At 41.0% G+C, this 24,402-nt stretch overlaps 1 protein-coding gene across 1 annotated transcript in view; it reads left to right on the top strand.

The window, feature by feature from the left end:
• LOC308536139 (amine oxidase [flavin-containing] A-like) overlaps window positions 1-24,402 on the top strand; it is a 59,209-nt gene that overhangs the window by 15,069 nt on the left and 19,738 nt on the right. Inside the window, exons 3-5 of the mRNA XM_081115188.1 lie at window positions 7,896-8,033; window positions 23,248-23,352; window positions 24,091-24,182. Coding sequence (XP_080971314.1) covers window positions 7,896-8,033; window positions 23,248-23,352; window positions 24,091-24,182 — 335 coding nt within the window. The remainder of the gene's footprint in view (window positions 1-7,895; window positions 8,034-23,247; window positions 23,353-24,090; window positions 24,183-24,402) is intronic.

Here is a 24,402-nt window from a genome sequence, read left to right as displayed (position 1 = left end):
TATTTATCCAAGGGTTCACAACTTAAAAGAAGTGTAGCTACAATAAGGAGAAACAAATGCAACATATTTTTGTGCAACTTTTTCTTGGTCCTTGTTCCCTTAGAGGTGTGCTGCTGCCAGAGGCACTTTTTGCTCAGGTGGGGTCAGCTAGACATGAGAAGAAACCCAGTTTTCATTACATCACTGCTCTTCATACAGGCACACTGTGTCTTATTGCACATTGATTTATGGCCCTTTGCAGACATTATTTTACAAATTGAAGGTAGAACTCTCTACCAGCAAAAAGATTGACTTGCTGAAGGCTCAGATGATGGTTAGCATTTCTTTAGCAATACATTCTTTTTTAAATGAAGGTGTATACATTGTTTTTTAGACATAATGCTGTTATACACTTCATAGACTGCAGTATAGTATAAACATAACTTTGATATGCACTGAAATACCAAAAATATTGTGTGACTCCTTTTATTGGATATTCACTTTATTGCTGTGGTCTGGAGCCAAACGTACAGTCTCTCCAAGGTATGCCTGTACTCGGGCTTCTAGCACCATTCTGGAAAAATGAACACTAACTTGTTTACTACTAATTCAATGAAATGGTTGCAGGTGGTTGAATCTGTGGGAGCTGATGAAAGTACACAGTGGGAGGACATCGGGTGGGAAGGAAATAGGGCCAAACATGGAAATTTGGGGAGCATGCAGATTTAAGTGGGGGTGGGAGGGCAGAGGCAGAGGAGTCAGAGGAAAGCAGTAGAGGCAGAGGAAGAGGACCAGACTAGAGCAGTGCCATGCAAATCAGTAGAGGAAAGAGGAAGGGATGATAGTCAAATAGCATAAGCATTGGATATACGATGAAGACTGAAAGGACCCTTGTGTTTGTCAGTTAGAAGAGCATTTATGAGACTCTTTGTTAGAGCACACAGTGTTAAAGGCTGGGGGTTGGCTGTAAGGACAAAACTGAACTGTTGAAATGACTGGAAGGAGAGAGGAAGCATCCTTCTAATTAGAATATGTATCTGACATATAAAGAATATCTATACAGTGATAATAAGAATGGCTTAAGCAATACAAACATTCAGTTATTCTACATAAGAAGAAGTCTGGTGGTAGGTAGTCCAGGCTACTGCAGGGGTTCAGCTTTGTCAGCCAGCCTATGCTCTTTCAGTCTTTCAACTCAGTCTTTCTTTATATGTTGGCTATTGCCTCATGGTAACCAAATGGGGGCTGCCTCTCTAAGCATCAGATTCTCTTTTAAGGCAGGAAAGAGCATGAAGAGGTGGTCCAAATCTTACCTGCAACTAAGTTTTTCCTTTACCAGAAGACCCCAGCAGACATTTGCTTGAGTCCCATCAGCCAGAGTTGGGGCACATAGATATCCTCGGCTGCTAGGGAGTCTGGGAACGTATTTAACATTTTCAGGATGCATAATAAAAGCAGGCATGGGAAGGGGACTATGAATGGATATGGAATAGCCACCCAAGAACATCTAAACTAGGATATTACACCAGCAGTTTGCCACACCATGCTATGCTCCCCTCAGTCATTCACTTCCTACCTTTTTAGATGTACAGGGATGTATCATGGGCCCATTTCCACTTTGCTCAGCTCTACGAGTGCTCTATAGCAAGGGTGGGCAAACTTTTTGACTTGAGGGCCACAATGGGTTCTTAAACTGGACCGGAGGGCCGGAACAAAAGCATGGATGGAGTGTTTGTGTGAACTAATAGAAATTCAAAGTAAACATCATTACATAAAAGGGTATGGTCTTTTTTTTTTTTAGTTTTATTCATTTCAAACGGGCTGGATCCGGCCCGCGGGCCGTAGTTAGTTTGCCCACGGCTGCTCTATAGCCTTGCTACTCAAAGTGTCCTATAGACCAGCAGTTTCAGAAGCACCTGAGAGCTTGATAGAAATGCAGAATCTCAGGCCTGCTGAAGCTGAATCTGCATTTTGCCAAGAAATACTACAGAAGTGCTGCTCTATGATACATGTCTGCTTGCTTGCTTGCTTTAAGTTACTATAAATCCAGATTAATTGTATCTGGAGAATTTCTGAGTCCTTCCTCAGATGTAGCCCACTGGGAGGCTATTGGTCTCAGAGTTAAGAGGCTGGGATTCTGGTCCCTGTACTGGCTTGATACATTGTCTTACCCTGGGTAAGTCCTATTAGCACTTTACATCTAAGTTTTCTCATCTGAGCACTGAGATATAATTTATATGTATTTGGAGTTCCCTTCTAACTCAAATTGTAATTGAAGGCAAGTGTTTGTAGTTCAAAATATTTGCATATTCTGCCTGTACGACCTTATTAGATATGATTCCAGTGTCATTTTCTGGAAACTATTTCTTCATTTTAGAGCTAGTTATTAAGTTGTCCCTTAGCCCTACTTTTCTTATCTCTAAAACCTTTTGGTTATTAAATAGGAGCATCAGTCATGCTGGAGATTTTCAGTTAAGAACAAATGTATTTGTATAAGGGAAATGAGAATTCTAACATGTTATTGCCCCAGGCTGCTTTTTCATGCTGCATAATTTATATATATCAATACTGTACAAGAACTATTGTGTATTGATCATGATATTATAACTCCCTTTAGGTATATGGGAAAGTAACTCTGAAATGCTTGGAAACTAGTATTTAACATTTATAAGATTTCAAATGAATAGGAGAAAAAAGGGATTTAGGAAACAGGGACAGAAATGGCATTTAATAAGAAACTGAATTGAATATTATTATAATTTTTTCTAATAGCATAATCAATTAGGATTACTTGGTGAGAAGGTGTCATAAAAATTACTCTGGATCTTTAAGTACTGAAATGTCAAATTTTATATTGTCATTTGGCAGCTGGGTTAAGATAGATTTTCTGTTCATTCAGAACTTCCCAATTTTTTCTAGAGTGACACGTGTATAACTCTTCAGAACAAAATTAATGAAGTTGAAATGCCTACAGGGCTACAACACTTGTTTTCTAATAGGGTTACATGTTCATGTCCTCTTCAAAGACAGTAATGATATTGAAATCAAAATCCAAAAGACTGAGGTACGACATGGCAGAATGTGGTATTATAATACTAGTATCTTCAGACTGAATCTGGAGCACCTCCTTTTGAATTTTTCAACTTTATAAAGAAACATTCTGTTAGTGTTTCATATTTTTTTACTGCTTCATTTAGAGTTATTTACTGTAAGGATAGTATCAGTGTTTTAAAGCCATCATGTTTCAGAGTTCTCTTGCAGTCTTTGTTGAAGCCTAGAAATTTATTGGAGCACTGATGCCAGTTTCCTTCATCTCTTAAAAAAGATGTTGGAGATTAGAGAGAGTTTGGATGAAAGCATCAATAGTTAGTAGAGGGGACATACGAGTTATATGAGGGACAGAATAAAAGGTCAAAGGAACACTTCATTTCTGGTTAATGCAACGGTTCTCAACCTGTGTGTTGCGACCCCTTTGGTGGTCGAACAACCCTTTCACAGGGGTCTCCTAAGACCATCCTGCATATCAGATATTTACATTACGATTCATACAGTAGCAACATGACAGTTATGAAGTAGCAACAAAAATAATTTTATGGTTGGGTCACAACATGAGGAACTGTATTTAAAGGGCCAGAAGGTTGAGAACCACTGAGTTAATGGAAACCGCGATTAACTCCCCATTGAAGTAAGTAAAATGCTGAATAAAATATATATGCTGCTCTGTTGAGGAAGTTAGAAATTTGCAGGTCTCCTAGACGTTGAACAGATATCTCAAATTTAACATACCTAAATTGAACTTTTGATCATCTTCATCAACATCGCTATTCCAGCAGCCTTCCTCATATCAGGATGGCAAATTTTTTAAAAATGTGGATTCATGCTCAACATTCATTCTGTCAGGAAATTCTTTTAGCTCTGCCTTCAGAATAGATCTAGAATATACCCAGAATTCATCTCTAGGGCAAATTACTACAATAGCCTTCTAACTGATTTCCCTGCTTTCACAATTGCTTCTTATAATCAAGTCCTATTGCAGCATCTAGAATGAGCCTTCCTAATCTAAATCAGACCTTGGTACTTTTCTGGTGAAGACCTTTCAATGGCTCTCCTCACTCAGAGTAAAAGCCAGTGTCCTTACAATGCCCTGCTGAGTGAAATAAGCCAGTGAGAGAAAGGCAAATACCATATTATTTTGCTTACATTTGGAAGTTAATGAACAAAATAAACTAACAAAATAGATGCAGACTTATCTACACTAATAAAAGAGAATCATGGTAATTGGCGTACGACCGATAACCTTTTCATTGGCTAATCAGGGCGATATGCAAATTAATTACCAACAAAGAGGGCGGTTAATTTGCATATGTAGGCACAATTCAGGGAGGCGAAAGGGAAAGCAGGAAGAAGCCCCCTGCCACTGACAGTGATCGGAAACCCAGGGGGGAGCTAAGAGTCGGGGGGGCAGACTCTTTGCCCCAGGGCCGCCTTTGCCCTGCCCCCCAGCCATGATCGGAGAATCGGGCGCCTTTGCCACCCTGGCCAGTGATAGCAGGAAGTAGGGGTGGAGCCAGCGATGGGAGCTGGGCACGGTCGAAGCTGGCAGTCCCGGGAGCTAGGGGTCCCTTGCCCAGGCCTAAAGCGGAGCCAGCGATCGCGGGCCGCTGCGGGTCCCGCTGCCCAGGCCGGACGCCTCAGCCAGAGGCGTCCTGTGGGGGCAGGGGCGGAGCCTGCAACTGCGGGGGGCAGGGGCAGAGTGGGAGATTGTGGTGCTGCTGCCCTGTGGGTCCCCGCTGCCCAGGCCGGACGCCTCGGCCAGAGGTGTTAGGCCTGGGCAGGTGCGGAGCCTGCAACTGCGGGGGGCAGGGGCAGAGCAGGAGATCGCGGGGAGCTGGGGGTCCCCTGCCCAGGCCTGACACCTCTGCTGGAGGCCTCAGGCCTGGGCAAGGGGCCGATCTGGTGATCGGCGATTGGAGAGTGATGAGGGTCAACTCCTCTGGCCGAGGCATCAGGCCTGGGCGGGGGGGCGGAGCCAGCAATCGGAGGGGGTTGGGGGGTCCCCTGGGTGGGGGGCGGAGCCAGGTATTGGGGGGATATGATGGTCCCCTTGCCCAGGCCTGAAGCCTGGGTCAGAGGCGTCAGGCTTGGGCGGCGATCAGAGGGAGATGGGGGTCCCCTGCCCAGGCATGATTCCTGGGCCAGAGGCATCAGGCCTGGGCGGGGGTCAGAGCCAGTGATGGGGGGAGTTGGGGGTCCCCTGTCCAAGCCTGACACCTCTGGCGGAGGCGTCAGGCTTGGGCAAGGGGCCGATCAGGTGATCGGAGGGTGATGGGGGTCGACGCCTGAGGGCTCCCAGTATGTGAGAGGGGGCAGGCTGGGCTGAGGGACACTCCCCCCACCACCACCCAGTGCACGAATTTCGTGCACCAGGCCCCTAGTAGATAGATAACAGACTATAGCTTATAGCTGTCAGAGGGACGGGGGGGGGGGCGGTGGGGGGGGGTGGAAGGTTGCGGGGCTGGGTGAAATATGTGTAGGGATTAAGTAAAATAAAATAAATTATAAATGCCCTATAGAAGAGATTTTAAGCATACATTTCTAAAAAAGTAAGCAAACAAAAAAGGCTGAACACAATGTTATTCTAATGAATGTGTATAGAATATGCATAAAGCTTATAGACTGTATGTTGTGTAAAAGTGGGAAAATCTTTGAAAATTGACCATGTGATTGTCATAAAGTGAGCCTCAAGAATTGTTATCATATAAACCACATTCTTTGACCACAATACAGTTATGACAGAAACATAATTAAAAACCGTTTCATCTATGGAAATTAAAATACAATAGGACTTTTAGAAACATGGATTCAGAGAGAAAGTGTAATAGAAATTTGAAAATACTTAGAACTGCACAATAATGGAAATAATAGAATAAAGTTATGGATATAACTAAAACAATACTTAGAGGAAAATTTATAGCCTAAAAAGAAATGGGGGAAAAAGCTCAGTATGAATAAACTAAGCATACAAGTAGAAAATTCAGAGTCTAATAAATCCTAAAGAGGGAAAAAATAGCATAGATAAATGATAAGAAAATAAATACCTATTAAAGAGGATCAGTGACACAAAGGTTGATTCTTTGAAGAGATTTATGGAAAAGAGATAACTCATAATATTTTTAAAGACAAAAGAGACATCAAAAAATAATGAAAGGGATAAAAATGAAGATATAACTACTGATGTAATAAAGAATAAATAAATGAAAAGATGTCATGAACTTTAAACCAATAGTTTTGAAGCATACACAAAATGCATACATCACAAGAAAAATATAATTTAAAATTAACACTGAGTTAAGAAGACATAGAAAGTATGAGTAGTGCTTTTGCCTCAAAATAAATTGAATTTTTAGTTTATTTTCCCACAATGAAAACACTAACCCTAGATAGCTCTATAGGTGTGTCCTACCTAATGTTCAAAGAGATCATTTAATTAATTTTGTATATTAATTAATTTTGTATATTAAAATAGACAAGGGCGGTAGAAGAAAAAATCATGGGAGGATCCCAATCTCATTTATGAACATAAACAAAAAGCTTGAACAAAAAGTTAGCAAAGCATTTCCTGCAATAATAAGATAATATGAGATTGGGTTACTTTAGGAAGTCAAGGTTGAATAATACTTGATAATATTATGGAAATAACAGAGTAGGTAAATTGTCCCAACCCTTCTACATCCAGAAGGAAAAGACTGACCTACTTATCCCCCTACCAGTATGGTGGAGAGGGAGGAGTTTGCTGACCACTGAAGAAGCAAGTGAGAGGCTGAATAGTACTTTCAAAAGTCTTACAAAGCTAGGGCAACTGAAGGTCAAGTCCAGAGTTCAGAAAAGTGTTTGTGTGTGGAGGAAAGTGTTGGCAAACTCCTTGTGCTTTGGGCTGGACTGTGTCCTAGGACTAAGGGCAAATTGCACAAGTATTAGCCCATGTGTGCATTTCATCCCAGCTTCAAATCCTTCAGGACAGAAAATGCAATAAAGTTACCTGGTATTGTTAGCAAACCTAGGTGTTGGGCAGAAGCAGACATGAATCGTTTCTAAGAAAGATATCATCTCCTAGGATTAAAAGTTTGTCCATGTTTTTCAAATTCAATGACTGGCATGCAATAAAATATAATTAGGCAAACAAGGAGAAGAGGTAACATGAATAAGAACTGGTATAAACAACAAAGTAGTAAGACACATATGAAGTTATTACAAAAACATGAAGGACTTATAACTCACCAATATTTAATTTACTGATTAAATCATTGGGGAATGTGTGAATAAAAAAGAAGCTGGGAAAATGGAGAACTGCATTTAAGAGGAGTAAAGTAAAATACAGTTTAAGAAAGAACCCTTGCCTACTTATCAACTAATTTGTAAGGTATATGAATCTTTTTAATACCTTTTTGCACTCTTTTTCCTATGATGCATTCTTCCCTGCAAGTGTTTTAAAATCAGCTAAAGAGCCCATCAGCGTAGGCTGATTTAAGATTTCATCTTTGGAAATCAGAGAACTGGGCCTAATAAATCCTTGGGTGACTCCTCCAGCAACATACCCCAAAGAAAAGCATATAAAGTAACCTGAACACTTTAAAAAGATCCTAGATTGGCAGGATATATTACAGTGTTCTTTGTTCTTTATGTATGTCATTGTTGAATTGGCCTCACCAATAACTATGCAAATGGGTTTGATTGGTGATAAATATCATACAGGATTTATGAGTGGAAGAGAAAGGACTGCTATTTTTGAGTTGCAATTTATCAGAGAGATGTCAAGCACATTTAAGTTATAAAAAATAAATGCTTTATTATCTTAAGACAAACTTTCTTTTTCAAGTTTTAACTAAAGTCTTCTGAACACTTTTTTCTCTTTGCAGAATAAACATGTTGATTACGTAGATGTTGGCGGGGCTTATGTGGGACCCACCCAGAACAGGATCCTGAGGTTGTCTAAGGAGCTGGGCCTAAAAACTTACAAAGTGAATGTAAACGAATGTGTTGTACAATATGTCAAGGTAAGCCTGATATTTTACTCAAGGGACCAATGGGGGAGTATTGTATTTGGGAAGATGTTTGGTTTGGTTTTTGACTTTTTTTCTAAAAGCATTCATAAAAATAGGTTGTTGGCTTTCAAGTAGTATTCTGCCTTTCTTTTCTGTTTTCTTTACCTTAAAAAAATGTCTGTGAACTCCTGGAGTTACTGCAAGAGGTGCTGCCTCAGCTTGGCTCTCTTCCACATCACCCAGTGTGGCCCGGGAAGGGTTCACCCCCACCCCCGTCCAACCTCTCAGTTTCCTGTCCTCCCCTCTCTGGAGTATGGGGTGCCTGTGATAGACACACACACACACACACACACACACACGGAGCCCCTGGAAGCCCTTGAGGCACCTGTGATGCAATTCTAAGGTCCCAAGAAACACAATAGTTTGGGGTCACTTTTTTAAAACATGTTTTTAATAGTTTTTTTAGACAGAGGGGAAGGGAGAGGGAGAGAGAAAAACATTGATGAGAGAGAAACATCAATCGGCTGCCTCCTGCATGCCCCTATTGGGGCATGTGCCCTAACTGGGAATCGAACCAGTGACCTCTTGGTGCATGGGATGATGCTCAATCCACTGAGCCACATTGGCCTGGCAGAGGCCACTTTTTAAGACTTTGACTAGGTTATTCATTCTTCTTCTTTTTTAAAATATATTTTTTATTGATTTCAGAGAGGAAAGGAAAGGGAGAGAGAAATAAAAACATCAATGATGAGAGAGAATCATTGATTGGCTGCCTCCTGCAGGATCGGGGGCATCGAGGCTGCAACCCAGGCATGTGCCCTTGACCGGAATTGAACCTGGGACCCTTTGGTCTGCAGGCCAGCGCTCTATCCACTGTGCCAAACCAGCTAGGCTGGGGCTTTATTTTTCTTCTTATCTGGCATTTCTTTACACACCTTGATAATTTCCTCTGTACCTAGGCTTGACTCTGGCAAAGTCTAGCTTGGCTGTGCAGCTCCCTGCTGTTTAAACACATGATTGTTTAAACTCTAAATGCTGATATCCACTCAAGAAGCAGCAGCTGTCGCCAGTGTTTTTCTGTCTTAGTGAAGCCAAACAGAGCAGCTGGAGCCTGGAACTGTGTCTTGAGAAGGCAGGTTTCCAATCTGACATTGCAGCCCACATCCTGGAACTAGCATCACTAGGGCAGGGGTTGCTTACTCATTCTAAAATCAGGATTCCCATGCCAGCATCCACATCACTTCTCAATATACACAGCTGTCCCCCCACTAAACTCCAGGCAATTAGGTGAGTCTAGTCCAGGGGTGGGCAAACTTTTTGACTCGAGGGCCACAATGGGTTCTTAAACTGGACCGGAGGGCCGGAACAAAAGCATGGATGGAGTGTTTGTGTGAACTAATATAAATTCAAAGTGAACATCATTACATAAAAAGGTATGGTCTTTTTTTTCAATAGTTTTATTCATTTCAAACGGGCCGGATCCGGCCCACGGGCCGTAGTTTGCCCACGGCTGGTCTAGTCACTAGTGTCTCCCAGGCCTTTTGGGGCTAGGCGTTAGGGATGCTTGTGAGGTATGCACACCAGTGCCCAATCAGGTAGGTCAGGAATCTTGGGAAACTGATAGCCACATGGTTTGGGATGCTTGGGAGAATCTTGGCAGTGACATATGGGAAAAACAAACAAACCAGTAGCTTTTAGAAAAACTATGGGTTCAGAGGTCAACAAAGGAGTAAAAAACGTATAAAAAGTGTTTAGGAAAACTGGCTTCAATAGGCCACAATCAAGAAGGAAAAATCCCTGTTGCTTTCCACTTCCTCTTTTCTGCAGGGCATGGCTTTTCTCTGGGCTGGTAAGTAATGACAATGGTAAGAATAATAGCAGCTAACATATTGAGTACTTTTATATGTATTAGTACATTTAATATAGAAAGAGAGACCAAATCCTTTGCACTTAACTAGTAGTTAAGTAGTCATGTACATTTACTCTCCAGTCCAGTTGGGAAGCAAATGAAGCTAATGGTTATCCTAGAACAGTGGTTCTCAACCTTCTGGCCCTTTAAATACAGTTCCCCATGTTGTGGCCCAACCATAAAATTATTTTCGTTGCTACTTCATAACTGTAATGTTGCTACTGTGATGAATCGTCATGTAAATATCTGATATGCAGGATGGTCTTAGGAGACCCCTGTGAAAGGGTCGTTCGACAGCCAAAGGGGTCGCGACACACAGGTCGAGAACCGCTGCCCTAGAACCTGAGCAGCAGATTCATGCTCATAATCTCTTCCTCCCTAACTTTCAGGTGCTGAGAGATTTTTTTTTTCTGTGAGCCTCACAATAAACACTTAATTGTTTTTTATACATCAACTCCTTAAACACTTGCACCCACCCTGTTGGGCAGACATGGTTATCTACTTTTTACACAGGAGAAGACAGAGGGTCAGAAGGTAAAGTGATGTTACAGGCTATATAACTAGTAACAGTCTGCCTACCACCTGACTGCACTCTCTTTGTGATTCCAAAATGTGGCTTAGGGAATGACACCGAGGGTCCTGAATGAAGTGTACTGGCCTTCCAATATTTTTGGGCTGAACACAAGTCCATTGGAAGGTATCTCACCATCTGGTTCCCTGAAGCAGTCTACTCTGGACTAGATATCATTCCAGGCTGGAACCACAGTGGTGGGCACATGATCTAAGTTGCTGCTCACATGGATCTGGCCATCTACAAGTCAATAAAAACATATCCCCAGGTGAGGGTTAAAAAAATTATACCCAGCATTTCTGCCTTTGTCCTTCATGAATCTTGTGAAGAGAACCCATATTCTAATTTTGGTTTAGTAGTTCCTACATACATACACATACACACGCGCACACACACACACATACATACTAATTAACCGGGATGCCGTAATGTAACGGGTCGACCAGACAGGAGGAGGTTGCGCGTGCAGCGTTGGGGGTGGGGTGGCAGGGTCCTCTGTGAGCCTGCTCTGGGGGAGGGCCTGATCAGCAGCGGCCATGGCCATGGCTGCTTCAAGGGCTGGAGAGGGAGGCAAGGCTGGACCGGCTGCGGTTGCTGCTGCTGCAGGGACCAGAGAGCCAGTCAGGGCCTGACTAGAGGGTGGGCGGCGCCGCACGATTTTGAATCGTGTGCTGGGCTCCTAGTTATTATATAAAAGGTTCTTGACTGGTATTGACAGTGAACAGGTTTTATGAATATTATGAATTGGATATGGCTTTATTTGGGAGATTAGCTCTGATTTGTGAAATTAATATAAATTAATCATGTATGTTTAACCTAAAATGTGGATTTGAAGTGGCATTAGCTAGATAGGTTTAAAATGTCCTCTGTAATGATTCTTTTTCTTTGGATGTTGTAAGGGGAGCAGATGGAATTGAATACCTCTTGGATTGATTCATTCATTATTTGTATTAGTAAATAAAATGCACATTATTATGATTGTTTTACAAGTGAGTTTCATTGGGTTGTGGAACCTTTCTGTTAAGTTTTGCACTGCCAGGTCTTGGGGAGAAAGGAGGAAATGCTTGATTTTTTTCCCCATCGGATCCTTCAGATCATTATAGCATTATAGTGCAGGTAGGGGGTGGAGATGGAGAACACTACCAGAGGAGGAGCAACACGTTTTTCAGAGGTGATTTGAAGGATAAATTGGCATATTCGTGCATTCTGACTTTCTCTCTGCTTTTCACATCCTCTCCAAGTAAAATTAGAAAGTATAAATGTATACCACACAGTCTTTTTTAGAGAATGGTGTGATAAAGATTCATTTGAAACAACGAATGCTTTCCTGATAGTAACAACTCAGCAAGCATTTTTTCCTTGCACTTAATCTGTTCTTCCCATAGCTATTTACTCCAGGTTTCTATGCCAACAACTGTAATCAAAGGCTTTTCAGAATGTGGAATGCTAAGTAATTCCTTGTTGTTATTGCTAAGAGGTGAACTTTTGTTTAGTCAGTAGGCTTTGTTGAAAGCAGAAGATGTATTTATTTTTGTTGTTGTTTGTTTTAATGTTTGCCACGTATGTGTTGGACCCCTTGCTTACAATAGTGTTTCTTTTGGATTAGGGACATTTAGCTATTTATCTATTTATTATTATTTTTAATCCGCACCTGAGAAGGGAGGGAGGGAGGGAGGGAGGGGAAGAGAGAGAGAGAGAGAGAGAGAGAGAGAGAGAGAGAGAGAGAGAGAGAGAAAGAAATGTGAGAGAGAAATGTGAGAGAGAAATGTGAGAGAGAAACATCCATTGGTTGCCTCCCATACACATCCTGACCAGGATCAAACCTGCAACCTAGGTATGAGCCCTGACCAGGAATCAAATCCACAACCTTTTGGTGTATGGGACAACGCTCTACCCAACTGAGCCACATGGCCAGGGCTAGGGACATTTATTTACCACCTTTCCATACCAGTTCACAGAATGTGTTTGTTTTGTCTTTAAAGAAAGTTATACTTTTACTTTCAATCCCTCTCAGTAGGGAACACAAGAATTTAAAGGTGTTTAGGTACTTGTAGAGATGCTACTTATCATGTCTTTGTCTCCTTTTTATTCATCACCTAAATTCACCCCTTCTGAGTTACCTCATTTGAGCTTCCCAAGTAATAAACATTATCCTACCCCCCTCCCGATATTAAAGATAAGAAAACAGAGGCTCAGGGAATTTAGGAGCCAAAATGAGGCTTTCCAGCTCTTAAGCTCAGGGTTCTGTGGGCTACACCACTTTTCTCCTTATTTAATGGGCAGAAAGTCAACTTGTGAACTCCTCTAATGAACTGTTCTAAGACATGACAAAAATGACCTGCCATTTTGGCAGCAGGGGCTCCTGAGGCATGACATGTGTGCCTGGGAGCCTTATGTGGTGCCATTCACCAGAGAGGCTTCTTCTCTTTTCTTGAGAAGTTCCTGAGTTCCAGATCTGGAGCCCCACTGGCCTTCAGTGAGCAGTTACACTTCACAGGCTGAAGACTACCAGATGGATTGCCCTGAAGGGGGTGTGACCAGGTGCAAACAGCCATCAGCCCCTCACCCAGGCAGGCCAGGCACCCCAGTGGGACCCCCACCCTGATCCAGACACTCTTCAGGGCAAACCAGCCGGCCCCCACCCATGCACCAGGCCTCTATCCTATATACTAAAAGGGTAATAGGCAAACTGACCCTAACAGCAGAACAACTGGGAATGACTGGTCACTATGGCACACACCACCAGGGGGCAGACGCTCAATGCAGGAGCTGCCCCCTGGTGGTCAGTGTGCTCCCACAGGGGGAGCTCTGCTCAGCCACAAGCCAGGCTGATGGCTGCCAGTACAGCAGTGGTGGTGGGAACCTTTCCCGCCTCCTCAGCAGCGCTAAGGATGTCCAACTGCAGCTTAGGCCTGCTCCCCACTGGCAAGTGGACATCCCCGAGGGCTCCCAGGCTTCCAGAGGGATCTCTGATTGCCAGCTTAGGCCCAATCCCCTGGGGAGCAGTCCCAGACTGCGAGAGGGCACAGGCCGGGCTGAGGGACCCCCTCCCCCCCAGTGCACAAATTTTTGTGCACTGGGCTTCTAGTATTCAAGATAATAGTATTTTATTGTATGCCATTATACTCTGCCTTGTTTAAAACAAAAGAAAGAAAAAGTGGATTTAAAGTAATTTTTATAAATCAGGGTAAAAGATGGAAAAAGGACAATTAGGTAAGGATAGGCAAAAGGTAATGGGCTTGTGCTCGTGATAAGAAATTTTGATTGTAGAAATGAGGTAATGCAAGAAGGATTGTTTTCTCTCTAAATTACAATTGTCTGTAGGTTTTCAAAAGCAGAGAGACTAAAAATGTTTATGTATTTTCATTTTGATCTATCAAGTATTCAGTATAAAGGTATATTGATGTAGCTTGTAAAAAAGCTTGTTTTTCACCTCCATTTTTAAAAGACTTCATTTACTTCTTGTAGTCACAGGAAAGCTTAGTGACAGAAATTAGTCTTAAAGCCTTCTTTAGAAAGCTTGGTCAGCGTTAGCCATTTTCTCTCAAAGACTTTTTTTATTCCCCTATAAACTTTTAGGGGTAAGCCTCTGATTTAGTTTCCAAGAGAATAAAGTTTCTATTCAGTTGAAGTGACAGCCCAATATGTAGCAAACTCAGCTTAATTATTAAATACTAGAAGCCCAGTGCACATTTGTGCACTGGGGGTGGAGGTGGGGGGGAGGAGTTCCTCAGCCCAGCCTGAGCCCTTTCTCAGTCCGGGAGCCCTCAGTCGGACACCCTTAGTGCTGCCACGGAGGCAGGAGAAGCTCCCACCACCCCGCTGCGCTCACCAGCCCTCAGCCTGGCTTGTGGCTCAGCGGTGCTCCCCCTATGGGAGTGCACTGACCACCAGGGGGCAGCTCCTGTGTTGAGCATCTGCCCCTGGTGGTCAGTGCATGTCATAGCGACCAGTCATTCTGCTGTTCGATCAATTTGCATATTACCCTTTTATTATATAGGATTTTCCTTCCATTAATTTTTAAATAATTGTGGCACATCGTAACACAAAAAAATTACCATCTGAACCATGTTTAGGTGTAAATTTCAATGACATTAAGTACATTCACACTGTTGTACTACCATAATCAGTCCACAGAACTCTTTTCATCTGCCATTCATTTTTAATAGGGGGTTAATTACTGCAGAAATTGAGTAGTAGTTTAGAATCCCCCCTCCTGCCTTGGTTTAAGCCAGACAAAGGATTTCTCTCACTAGGCCAGTGATGGCGATCCTTTTGAGCTCGGCGTGTCAGCATTTTGAAAAACCCTAACTTAACTCTGGTGCCGTGTCACATATAGAAATTTTTTGATCTTTGCAACCATAGTAAAACAAAGACTTATATTTTTGATATTTATTTTATATATTTAAATGCCATTTAACAAAGAAAAATCAACCAAAAAAATTGAGTTCGTGTGTCACCTCTGACACGTGTGTCATAGGTTCGCCATCACTGCACTAGGCTGTGGAACTTTGCAATCACCTCCTCAACTGGAGCTTCAACATTTTGGCTAATGGCAAAAAGAACCTTGTGAACAGAATGAAACATTACATAAGCAGATTCCTCAAGAGAAATAGTTGCTCTAGTTTCCATGATAACCCAACTTCTGGAGGTTTTGACCTTTCAGGTTGGAATGTAGTTGTCAGTTTGAAGTTGACATCTCCTCCTTCCTCCCCACTTCTTGCTTTCTACTTCCTCCCTATTCTGAAGCCACTATCTCTACCACAGTATGCACCCACTCCCTCAACCAAAAGGCTTAATCATTGGTCCAGAATGTTCCAACTTTTGCAGAAGAGCCTTCTAACTGTTGAAACCTTAAAAAACGTATCATGTCCCATGAATTCCATACCTGCTCCATGCTGGGCACTTGCGGAAGAAGGGAAGTTTCATTGTCCTATGAGCTCACTCTGACACAACCAGAACATCTTTTTTTGTCATAGTCCTGTCCTGCCACTTCCCAGGATCGATGCTGCTATATAGCCTTCTCTCTCAGGTGTAGGCTCCAAGGGTTTTCACTACTGTGTCAAACTCAATGAACAAATAACTTGAAAACCTAGTGGACCACAGAGTTTCAGTAAGTGACAGTTATCCTTACTTTAGAGATGGGAGAAAGTTACTGGAGTACAAGTATTTGGTTTATGGTCCTATAGAAGTGTGTGTGAGAGAGACAGACAGATAGATAATTCAGTTGATAACTAACCTTAGCGAACACAGAACTTGAAACCAAAGAGACAAATAATGATAATAATATTGGTACCTTGTATTTGAACAGTCTAGTACTTTTTCATAGCATTTCATTTTGTTTTATTTTTTTCTTTATTCATTAAGGTATTACATATGTGTCCTTATCCCCCCATTGCCCCCACCCCCCACCACTCATGCCCTCACCCTCCCCCCCCCAGTGTCTGTGTCCATTGGTTAGGCTTATATGCATGCATACAAGTCATTTGGTTGATCTCTCCCCCTTACCTCCACCCTCCCCTACCTTCCCTCTGAGGTTTGACAGTCTGATTGATGCTTCACTGTCTCTGGGTCTGTTTTTGTTCATCAGTGTATATTGTTCATTATATTCCACAAGTGAGTGAGATCATGTGATATTTATCTTTCTCTGACTGGCTTATTTTGCTTAGCATAATGCTCTCCAGTTCCATCCATGCTATTGCAAATGGTAAGAATTCCTTCTTTTTATAGTGGCATAGTATTCCATTGTGTAGATGTACCACAGTTTTCTAATCCACTCATCTGCTGATGGGCACTTAGGCTGTTTCCAAATCTTAGCTATGGTAAATTGTGCTGCAGTGAACATAGGGGTGCATATATCCTTTCTGATTGGTGTTTCTAGTTTCTTGGGATATATTCCTAGAAGTGGGATCACTGGGTCAAATGGGAGTTCCATTTTTAGATTTTTGAGGAAACTCCATACTGTTCTCCACAGTGGCTGCACCAGTCTGCATTCCCAACAGCAGTGCACAATGGAGTCAAGATAGTCTCTTCAATAAATGATGCTGGGAAATTGGACAGATACATGCAAAAAAAATGAAACTAGACCACCAACTTACACCATACACAAAAATAAACTCAAAATGGATAAAGGACTTAAACAGAAGATGGGAAACCATAAAAATATTAGAGGAATCCACAGGCAGCAAAATATCAGACATATGCCAAAGCAATATCTTCACCGATTCACCTCCTAGGGCAGTGGTCAGCAAACTGTGGCTCGCGAGCCACATGTGTCTCTTTGGCCCCTTGAGTGTGGCCATGAAGTTTCAATCGCACTGTGCATGTGCTCCCGCACGTGGTATTTTGTGGAAGAGCCACACTGAAGGGGCCACAGTTTGCCAACCACTGTCCTAGGGCAATGGAAACTAAAGAGAAAATAAACAAGTGGGGCTACATCAAAATAAAAGGCTTCTGCCCAGCATAAGAAACCATCAACTAAACAACCAGAAAGCCCACTGTATGGGAGAACATATTTGCCAATGTTATCACCGATAAGGGTTTAATCTCCATTATTTACTGGGAACTCATACAACTTAACAAAAGGAAGATAACCCAATCAAAAAATGGGAAACGGACCTAAACAGACTCTTTTCAAAAGAAGACAGAAGAAAGGCCAATAGACATATGAAAACATGCTGAAAGTCACTAATCATCAGAGAGATGCAAATCAAAACAACAATGAGGTACCATCTCATACCTGCCAGAATGGCTATCATCAACAAATCAAAGGACAAGTGCTGGCGAGAATGCAGAGAAAAAGGAACCTTTGTGCACTGCTGGTGGGAATGCAGACTGGTGCGATCATTTTGTTTTTTGCTTTGTGTTTGAGCTTAATGCAACCAGAAGAAAATAATTCTAGATGGGATCACAGAAATTGTTAGTGTAAATTATACTTAAATGTAATGAACACTTTGATCCTGAAAGCTGTGGAACTGAGTCCTTTCCATTTAAAAGACTTTGCCTGTTAGATTTTTCAAACAAACACAACAATTACTGAACCACTATTTCATTTCATTCCCATAGCTCTCATGTAATTTGTCAGGCTCAAATTATACCCAGTAAACATCAGGCTGAGATTTAATTTTGTGTGTTTGCCAAAGTACCCCATGGCCTAGTTTCCACTGCCATATTCAGCAGATAAATGTCTCTGTAAAAGCATCAGGCTTTAGAGACGATGGGGGAAAAAATCACTATTGGCTCACACTTGCTGACCAGCAGTGATTTATAAAAATAGCACAGACTTGGGTGAAGTTGCTAATCTACATAATTATTTGGGCACCCACCAAAGAAGTCATGAGTATCTGTGACTTTTCCCAATCTATAGATTTAAAAATAAATATTTTTCTGATGTATAAATGTTGGAAAGACTGTGCTAAGACTCTGATGGCTCCTGGTCCACCCTCCCTCCCACTGCAAATCCTCATCTTATCTTCACCATCACGATCACAGGAGCCATGTCTGAGATAACTCCATCCAGAGGGTCAGGACTGCATCTGCCCAGTCACCAGGATGCACAAGACGAAGGCACTCAGTTAACACCCCTTGACCCTCTTGACCTGTTCTGACGCACTCACTCTCTGTACTGCCCAGCTCTAGTGCCAAGGGGCAGAAGTCCAGGCCAGAGACTCAGCACAGAGCACTCTCAGTTTTAGGCAAATATACAGGTGATTTCATTTTATGTCTCTTATTCAACTCCTTGTTGTGGGATGATGTACACTCTTGTCCAGGAGAGATACACATGAGAATATATTTCCATGTATAGCATTTGGAAAATAAGTCTTCTAGCAGCTCCTCTTTCTAGCCCATGTTTTCCCATGTTCTCCCAGGCTGCAGCCAGCGCCAGCCAGAATAGGAAGAAAGAATGCTTAAGGGAATATTTTCTTAGCAACATTAATCCCAAAAGTTCTTTGCCAAAGAAGGGTTTTGTTGGTCACATAAATTTTGGAAGTACTCCATATTCTGTCTTTGAGGGCCAAGATGTTCATTAGCAAATTAGGAGTCCTATGAGGACTGGCAGTTAAAAAATTTGTTTAAGCTATTTAACTATAAGCCAGGATTCCCAAATGTATGACCATGGAACCTGTTTTCATATAATCTCCATGAAGATCAGAGTGAGAAATGCTAACATAGGAAATGTTTTCAGAGTTTAGGTTCCCTAGGGAACCGAGTCTTCCATCTTTTTCTTTTCCCTTCAGCATCTTGCACATAGTGAATTCTACTAAATTTTAAGGTAATATTGATTATGGCTGTTGTAGAAAAAGTATGTGTGTGGAACTGATATAAAAAGTAGTGTTAAATTGGCATTCATTAGAAGGTCTTGTGTGAGTTGGGAAAAGAGAAAGTCATTTGTGTAGAAAAAATATAGGATTGGACTGCATCACTCAAGTGCCCACTTTGTTAGCTGTGCAAGTCTTGAGAAAAGGGGCTGAGAATAACATCCAGGAACATACAAACATCTGGGAATGTCCTCCTAGCCCTTGAAGTATGTAAAAGGTTGTAGGTAACGATTTGGTAGTACCCATAAACGGGAGAGCTAAATGTGATATGAGATGGCTTATAAAAGCAAGAATTCCATACTCCCATTTTATTTCTTCATTTAAGGGGCATTTATTGGAACCTTGCTATTTACAAGACACTGTAGGAGATAAACATGTGTGAGGCATAGTCCTTCTCAGGTACATTGAGACTAGTCAGGAAAGTCAGTTTAATACAGTGTATAAAATGGCAAGGTGCCATAGGCCACCTTGTGCGACAAGGAACAATGGAATAACAAAATGAATGCTGCTTCACTTTTGCTCTCTAAATCTCCCGTAATCTATCTTGTGACCTACCCTAACCAGAAATATATAGGAAATAAAATTCTGGGAAATCCAGTTCAGCCTGAATAAGTTGACACAGTATAAAGCCATCACACCATCGCTTTCCACTCTCACTTTCTCAGTGGGTCCACACACAAAGTGTCATGACAGCAAGGATGGGCTCAACAGCCTGACGTTCCACTCATTGAGCCTGATTTAACTTTGGCCATCGTTAGTCATAGGGAAATGCAAGTCAAAATGATAAGATACTGCTTTGCACCCACCAGGATGGCTATAATAAAAAAAGATAGACCGTAACTAGTGTTATAAGGATTAGGAGAAATTAGAAGCCTCACACACTGCTGGTGGTAATGTAAAGTGGTACAGCTGCCTTGGAAAATAGTTTGGAAGTTCTTCAAATGTGGTGGGGGAGAATGGAGAGTGATTATTAATGAGTAAGGATTTCTTCCTATGACAAAATGTTGTAAAATTAGATGTGATGGTTACACAACTCTGAATATACCCCAAACCATTGCATTGTGCAGTTTAAATGGATGATCTATAGAGCATGTGAATGATAACTTAAAGCTGTTAAAATGCTCTGTCAATTATCTTTACCTACCCAACAGCCTCCAGAAGAACTCATATTATTTATATTGTAATTCCTTTATTTGTAATTTCTCTATATAACTGGGATCCCTTGGGAAAGATGGCATAACCATTTACTTGAAACCTTTTGTTCTTGACGATGTATCATAATTTATACCTGAGCTTAATGTTATCTTTTCCCAAAGATGGGACTGTACAACTCAAGTGCCCACTGTGTTAGCTGAGGGGCTGAGAATAAGATGAAATACCAGGGCATGAACAAACATCAGGAACATGCTCCCAGCCCTTGAAGTGTGTATAAGGTTGTAGATAACAATTTGGCAGCACTCATAAACATAGAGGGAGCAGAGGCATGAAGAATGCAAAGCATAACAGTTGTGCAAATATAATAACAAACCCAGATGGTGGGTGAGTTCCTGGGGAAACAGCTGGGCGGAGGAAAAGGAAAAAGCTGGGGATTGGGCTCTGGGGGAGTCAGTAGATGGGAGTCAGGGTATTGCAAAGAATGGGAACCAGGTGAAGACTTGGGAGAACCAGCACATTCCAATGGGATAGATTTCTTCCTTATCTATTATGATGGCTTTTTCACGGTAGAGGAGAACTATGCATGTTTGAAGAGACCTTGGCTACCTGCATTAATTATTAATACAACACAGTACTGTCATCCTATTTAGTGCATCTCTTTTTAGATTATTTCTTTATTTAAAGCATTATTGTGAACTATAGAAAAGAAACCACTAAAAGATTTCCCTTATAGTGTTGTCACAAAACAGTGGGACTAGAAGGGAGCCAAGTAATTCCAATGGGTTGGACGGACATGTTCCTAAACCAATCCAGAATATATCTGTTTATTTTCAAAATGATTAAAGAAAAATAGTTGGCAGCTTTCCTCAGTGGCCTATGATACTCTTTAATAACACTCACTTCCTTTTGTTTAACTAAAATATAAAAATAAAGAGAGATGAAACTCTAACATGCCAATCAGTAAATGTTACTTACTTATTATAAACTTGGCTTATCTTATATGAACAACAATAAAAAATAACGTGGGAGCCATAAACTCCCGTCATCTGGCAACAGTCTCCTGTTATTATGAACATTGGTAGATTGAGGTTGTGGTTTCTCAAAGGGACTGAAGTGTTTTGGGCACAATTTCCAGGACACTGTGTTCTACTGGACATCAACAATTTCTGCGGCATCAAAGATATTATCCTTTAAAGATTAAAGGCTACTTTGGAAGGGTCTGAGCGTTTCAGAGTACAGTACAGGCACAAAATGAACTTGACCTTTGTTCGACTTTTTCCTTTTATGTTTAAAGAGCAGCAGACATATGGAAGTATTCCTGAAGTTCCTGCCTCACTCTTTTAGGTTGTAAAGGCATTTCTGCTGATAAGTGATTTAGGATTGAGCAACTGCTGATACCTTTGTGAGAAAACTATACGTTACATTTAAGAGGCTGAGTAAATCGGATTAGCAGGCAGTTCTCAGCTAACAGACATCTCTGAGCCCTCTCCACTGCACTACTTCGGAGATTCAAACATGCGCAAAGTAATCTCAAGAGTTATCTAGTGTAGAAGCAGGCCATCGAGGAAATAAGCCTTCCAGGGGCTTGTCAGAGGTGATATGTAGGTGATTGTTTCTACATATATGCATTTCTTTAGCAGATTTTGCTATTCTGTGAAACAAGAACAGAGAAGCTAGAAAATGCTGAGTGAAATTAACAAAATCCCTTTATCAACTTGGTGCCTCTGTCAGCAGGATAAAAATTAATGTAATGGTGGGTCTTTATGATCTTCTTAGAATATTCCATGGCACCCATTCCTAAAAAGATTGCCAAGCTAGACTCTTCTCTCTCACTGAACTCTTCATTTCTGCCACTTCTGTTCAACAAGGTTAAGCTCATGGGGTCTTTAGGACCTTGCATGAAATCATACTGTGGTTGGCATTGCCCTGAGAAGAACTTCATTAGGAATGTGGGACATGTTTTGTTGAATTATATTTGTAATACTCTTCTTAATGTCCTCAGACAATTGAGCATATTTAATTTTTTTAAATAATTTTACAAAGCAAAGATCAGTTTTTATGAGACTATTAACTTGAATATAAATTCATCTCATAGAGGAAAATGTAAATTTCCCAATTTTAATTAAGGGAAGAATTATAACAAGAACCAGCTGTTGTGAAGACTGCCTGTGAGCTTACTTAATCTCATTCTCTCCCCTTTTCATGGCTATGTTTGTGTTCTGGGTAAAATGTCTCTGCCCATTTCTCTCAGAATATAGTTGGGCATTTTCCAAAGATGACCTTGTTTCCTCAGCATCGTCTTTTACCCCAGAGCTTTTTAGTCTCCATTTTGACTCTTTAGAATTATAAAAAATATGAATGGAAGGTTTATAAGTTTCACATTTCAAAGTTCTCTCTTGGGAGGTTTAAGATGTCTCTAGAACAAGCCTATCTCAACATTTCATCAACCACATGGGAAGCCGGAAAACTTAATGTTTATGAGCAAATGCTTTGGGAACAGGGAATTTCCTTTCTCCTATTTTCTAGCTAATATCCCCAGGATTTAATTTTCTCATTTATAAAATTGGAATATTAATAGTGCTTGCCTCTTCAGGGTTGGGGTAAACATTACATAATATAATGCATATGAAGAGCTTAGGCCAGTGCCAGGCATGGAGAAAGATCTTAATAAATGTTAGCAATGATGATAAAGAATTTGGAGTCTTGAAAAGTATTACAGCATAACAACATAGTATTTTCAGATAAGAAATCAGATCATGTAATCTGCCAAGGTTATTTGAATTTGTTACTGTGGAGGAGAAAATTATTTCTTTGTCCACTTACTGGCTGCATATATTTTTACTCAGTTGGAGTGTGTGTGCACACACTTGCAAGTGTGCACACATGAATGCAAATGCTCATATGTTTTGTGTCCCTGCCTTGATGGTCAAGAGTTTTGCTTTATTCCTTTCTAAAAAAATCCAACACAGCTATTAATGTTGTAAAGTGCACACAGTAGGCCTTCTACAAAATATCTAATGTTTTTATTTGATTAAAAAAATCAATATCTCATGCAAAATTTTACTAGTAGATATTGCGACCTTATGCAGATTTACAAGATGTTTGTTTTTAAAGAAAAAAAGAATTGAATTAAGAAATAAGGCCTTAAAAACTACCTAGACCTATTATTTTTAGGATCCTGTTACTTTGAAAATGGCTCTTAGGCTGGTTGGTTTTGAGTTTTTAAAATGCTGGCCTCACTTAACGCATTATCCTTTTGTTTTTATGTTATAGGGGAAAACTTACCCATTCCGCGGTGCCTTCCCTCCAGTCTGGAACCCCATTGCATATCTGGATTACAACAATCTGTGGCGGACAATGGATAACATGGGAAAGGAGGTAAGCTGTGTGTTCAGCCAGCACATGACCTGTTTCTAAAATAACAATAGCAGCTCTTTAATATCCTTCCACAGTACAGGGAACATTGCTCTGGATAATGATACAGATCATTTCCAATACACCCAACAGCTCTGCAAAGTTGGTAGTATTTCCACTTTATAAATGAGGGAAATTAGTTCCAAGGGGTTATGTAATTTCCCCAAGACCACACGGCAAGGGAACCAGGATTCAAACCTACATCCATCTAATGCTAATGCCTGTGTTCTTTGCACTCTATGTCACTGAGAACCTAGTGATTTATGTTCACCAGGTATCCTGCTTATAGTTGTCTTACCCATATGTGATGCCACTTTAGTAGTAAAGGAGAGAAATATTTGTTTCTCTAAAGGAGAGAAATATTTGTTTCTCTAAAGGTTTTTGCCTTAGTCTCAGGCTTTGTAACATCACTCTGTCAAACTTAAATTGGGGACTTAAAAATGGGTGTTAACTTTAAATAATAATTATCATCAAAATTTATTAATTTTATATATGTATTACATATTAATTTATTACATATTTATACATGCATGTATATGCAGCTATTATTGTGGTTATTGTTGTTGTGGTTATTATTATTGAAACTGCATTAGGGCATAGAGTCCAAAGGGGTATCCATCCCAAACTTAGCAATTTTCAGAGGTTTTTCTTAGGGCATCTTGGCAGAGCAGTGGGCAGTAACCATCACACCTTTCTCTGTAGATTCCAGCGGATGCACCATGGGATGCCCCACATGCCGAAGAATGGGACAGAATTACGATGAAAGAACTCATTGATAAAATCTGCTGGACACAGTAATCTTGATTATTTAAAATTTACTTCTATATTCCATTCTGATTCTTTCTCTCTTATCTTGAACTGCAGCATTTTTCTTTAAAAGTTATTGGGAAAGAGTTAAGAGGAAACCTAATGATTCTCCAGTCAGCAGCAACACTGAGGGCCCTTAGGGATTTCAGAGCAGGTTTGAACATAAAATGAACCTAAGACATAAGTAGAAAGTTAGGTGAATGAAGT

Source organism: Myotis nattereri (genome assembly GCF_964212035.1).
Source record: "Myotis nattereri genome assembly, chromosome: X".
Classification (NCBI taxonomy): Eukaryota; Metazoa; Chordata; class Mammalia; order Chiroptera; family Vespertilionidae; genus Myotis; species Myotis nattereri.
This window is presented reverse-complemented; position numbering and strand designations above follow the sequence as displayed.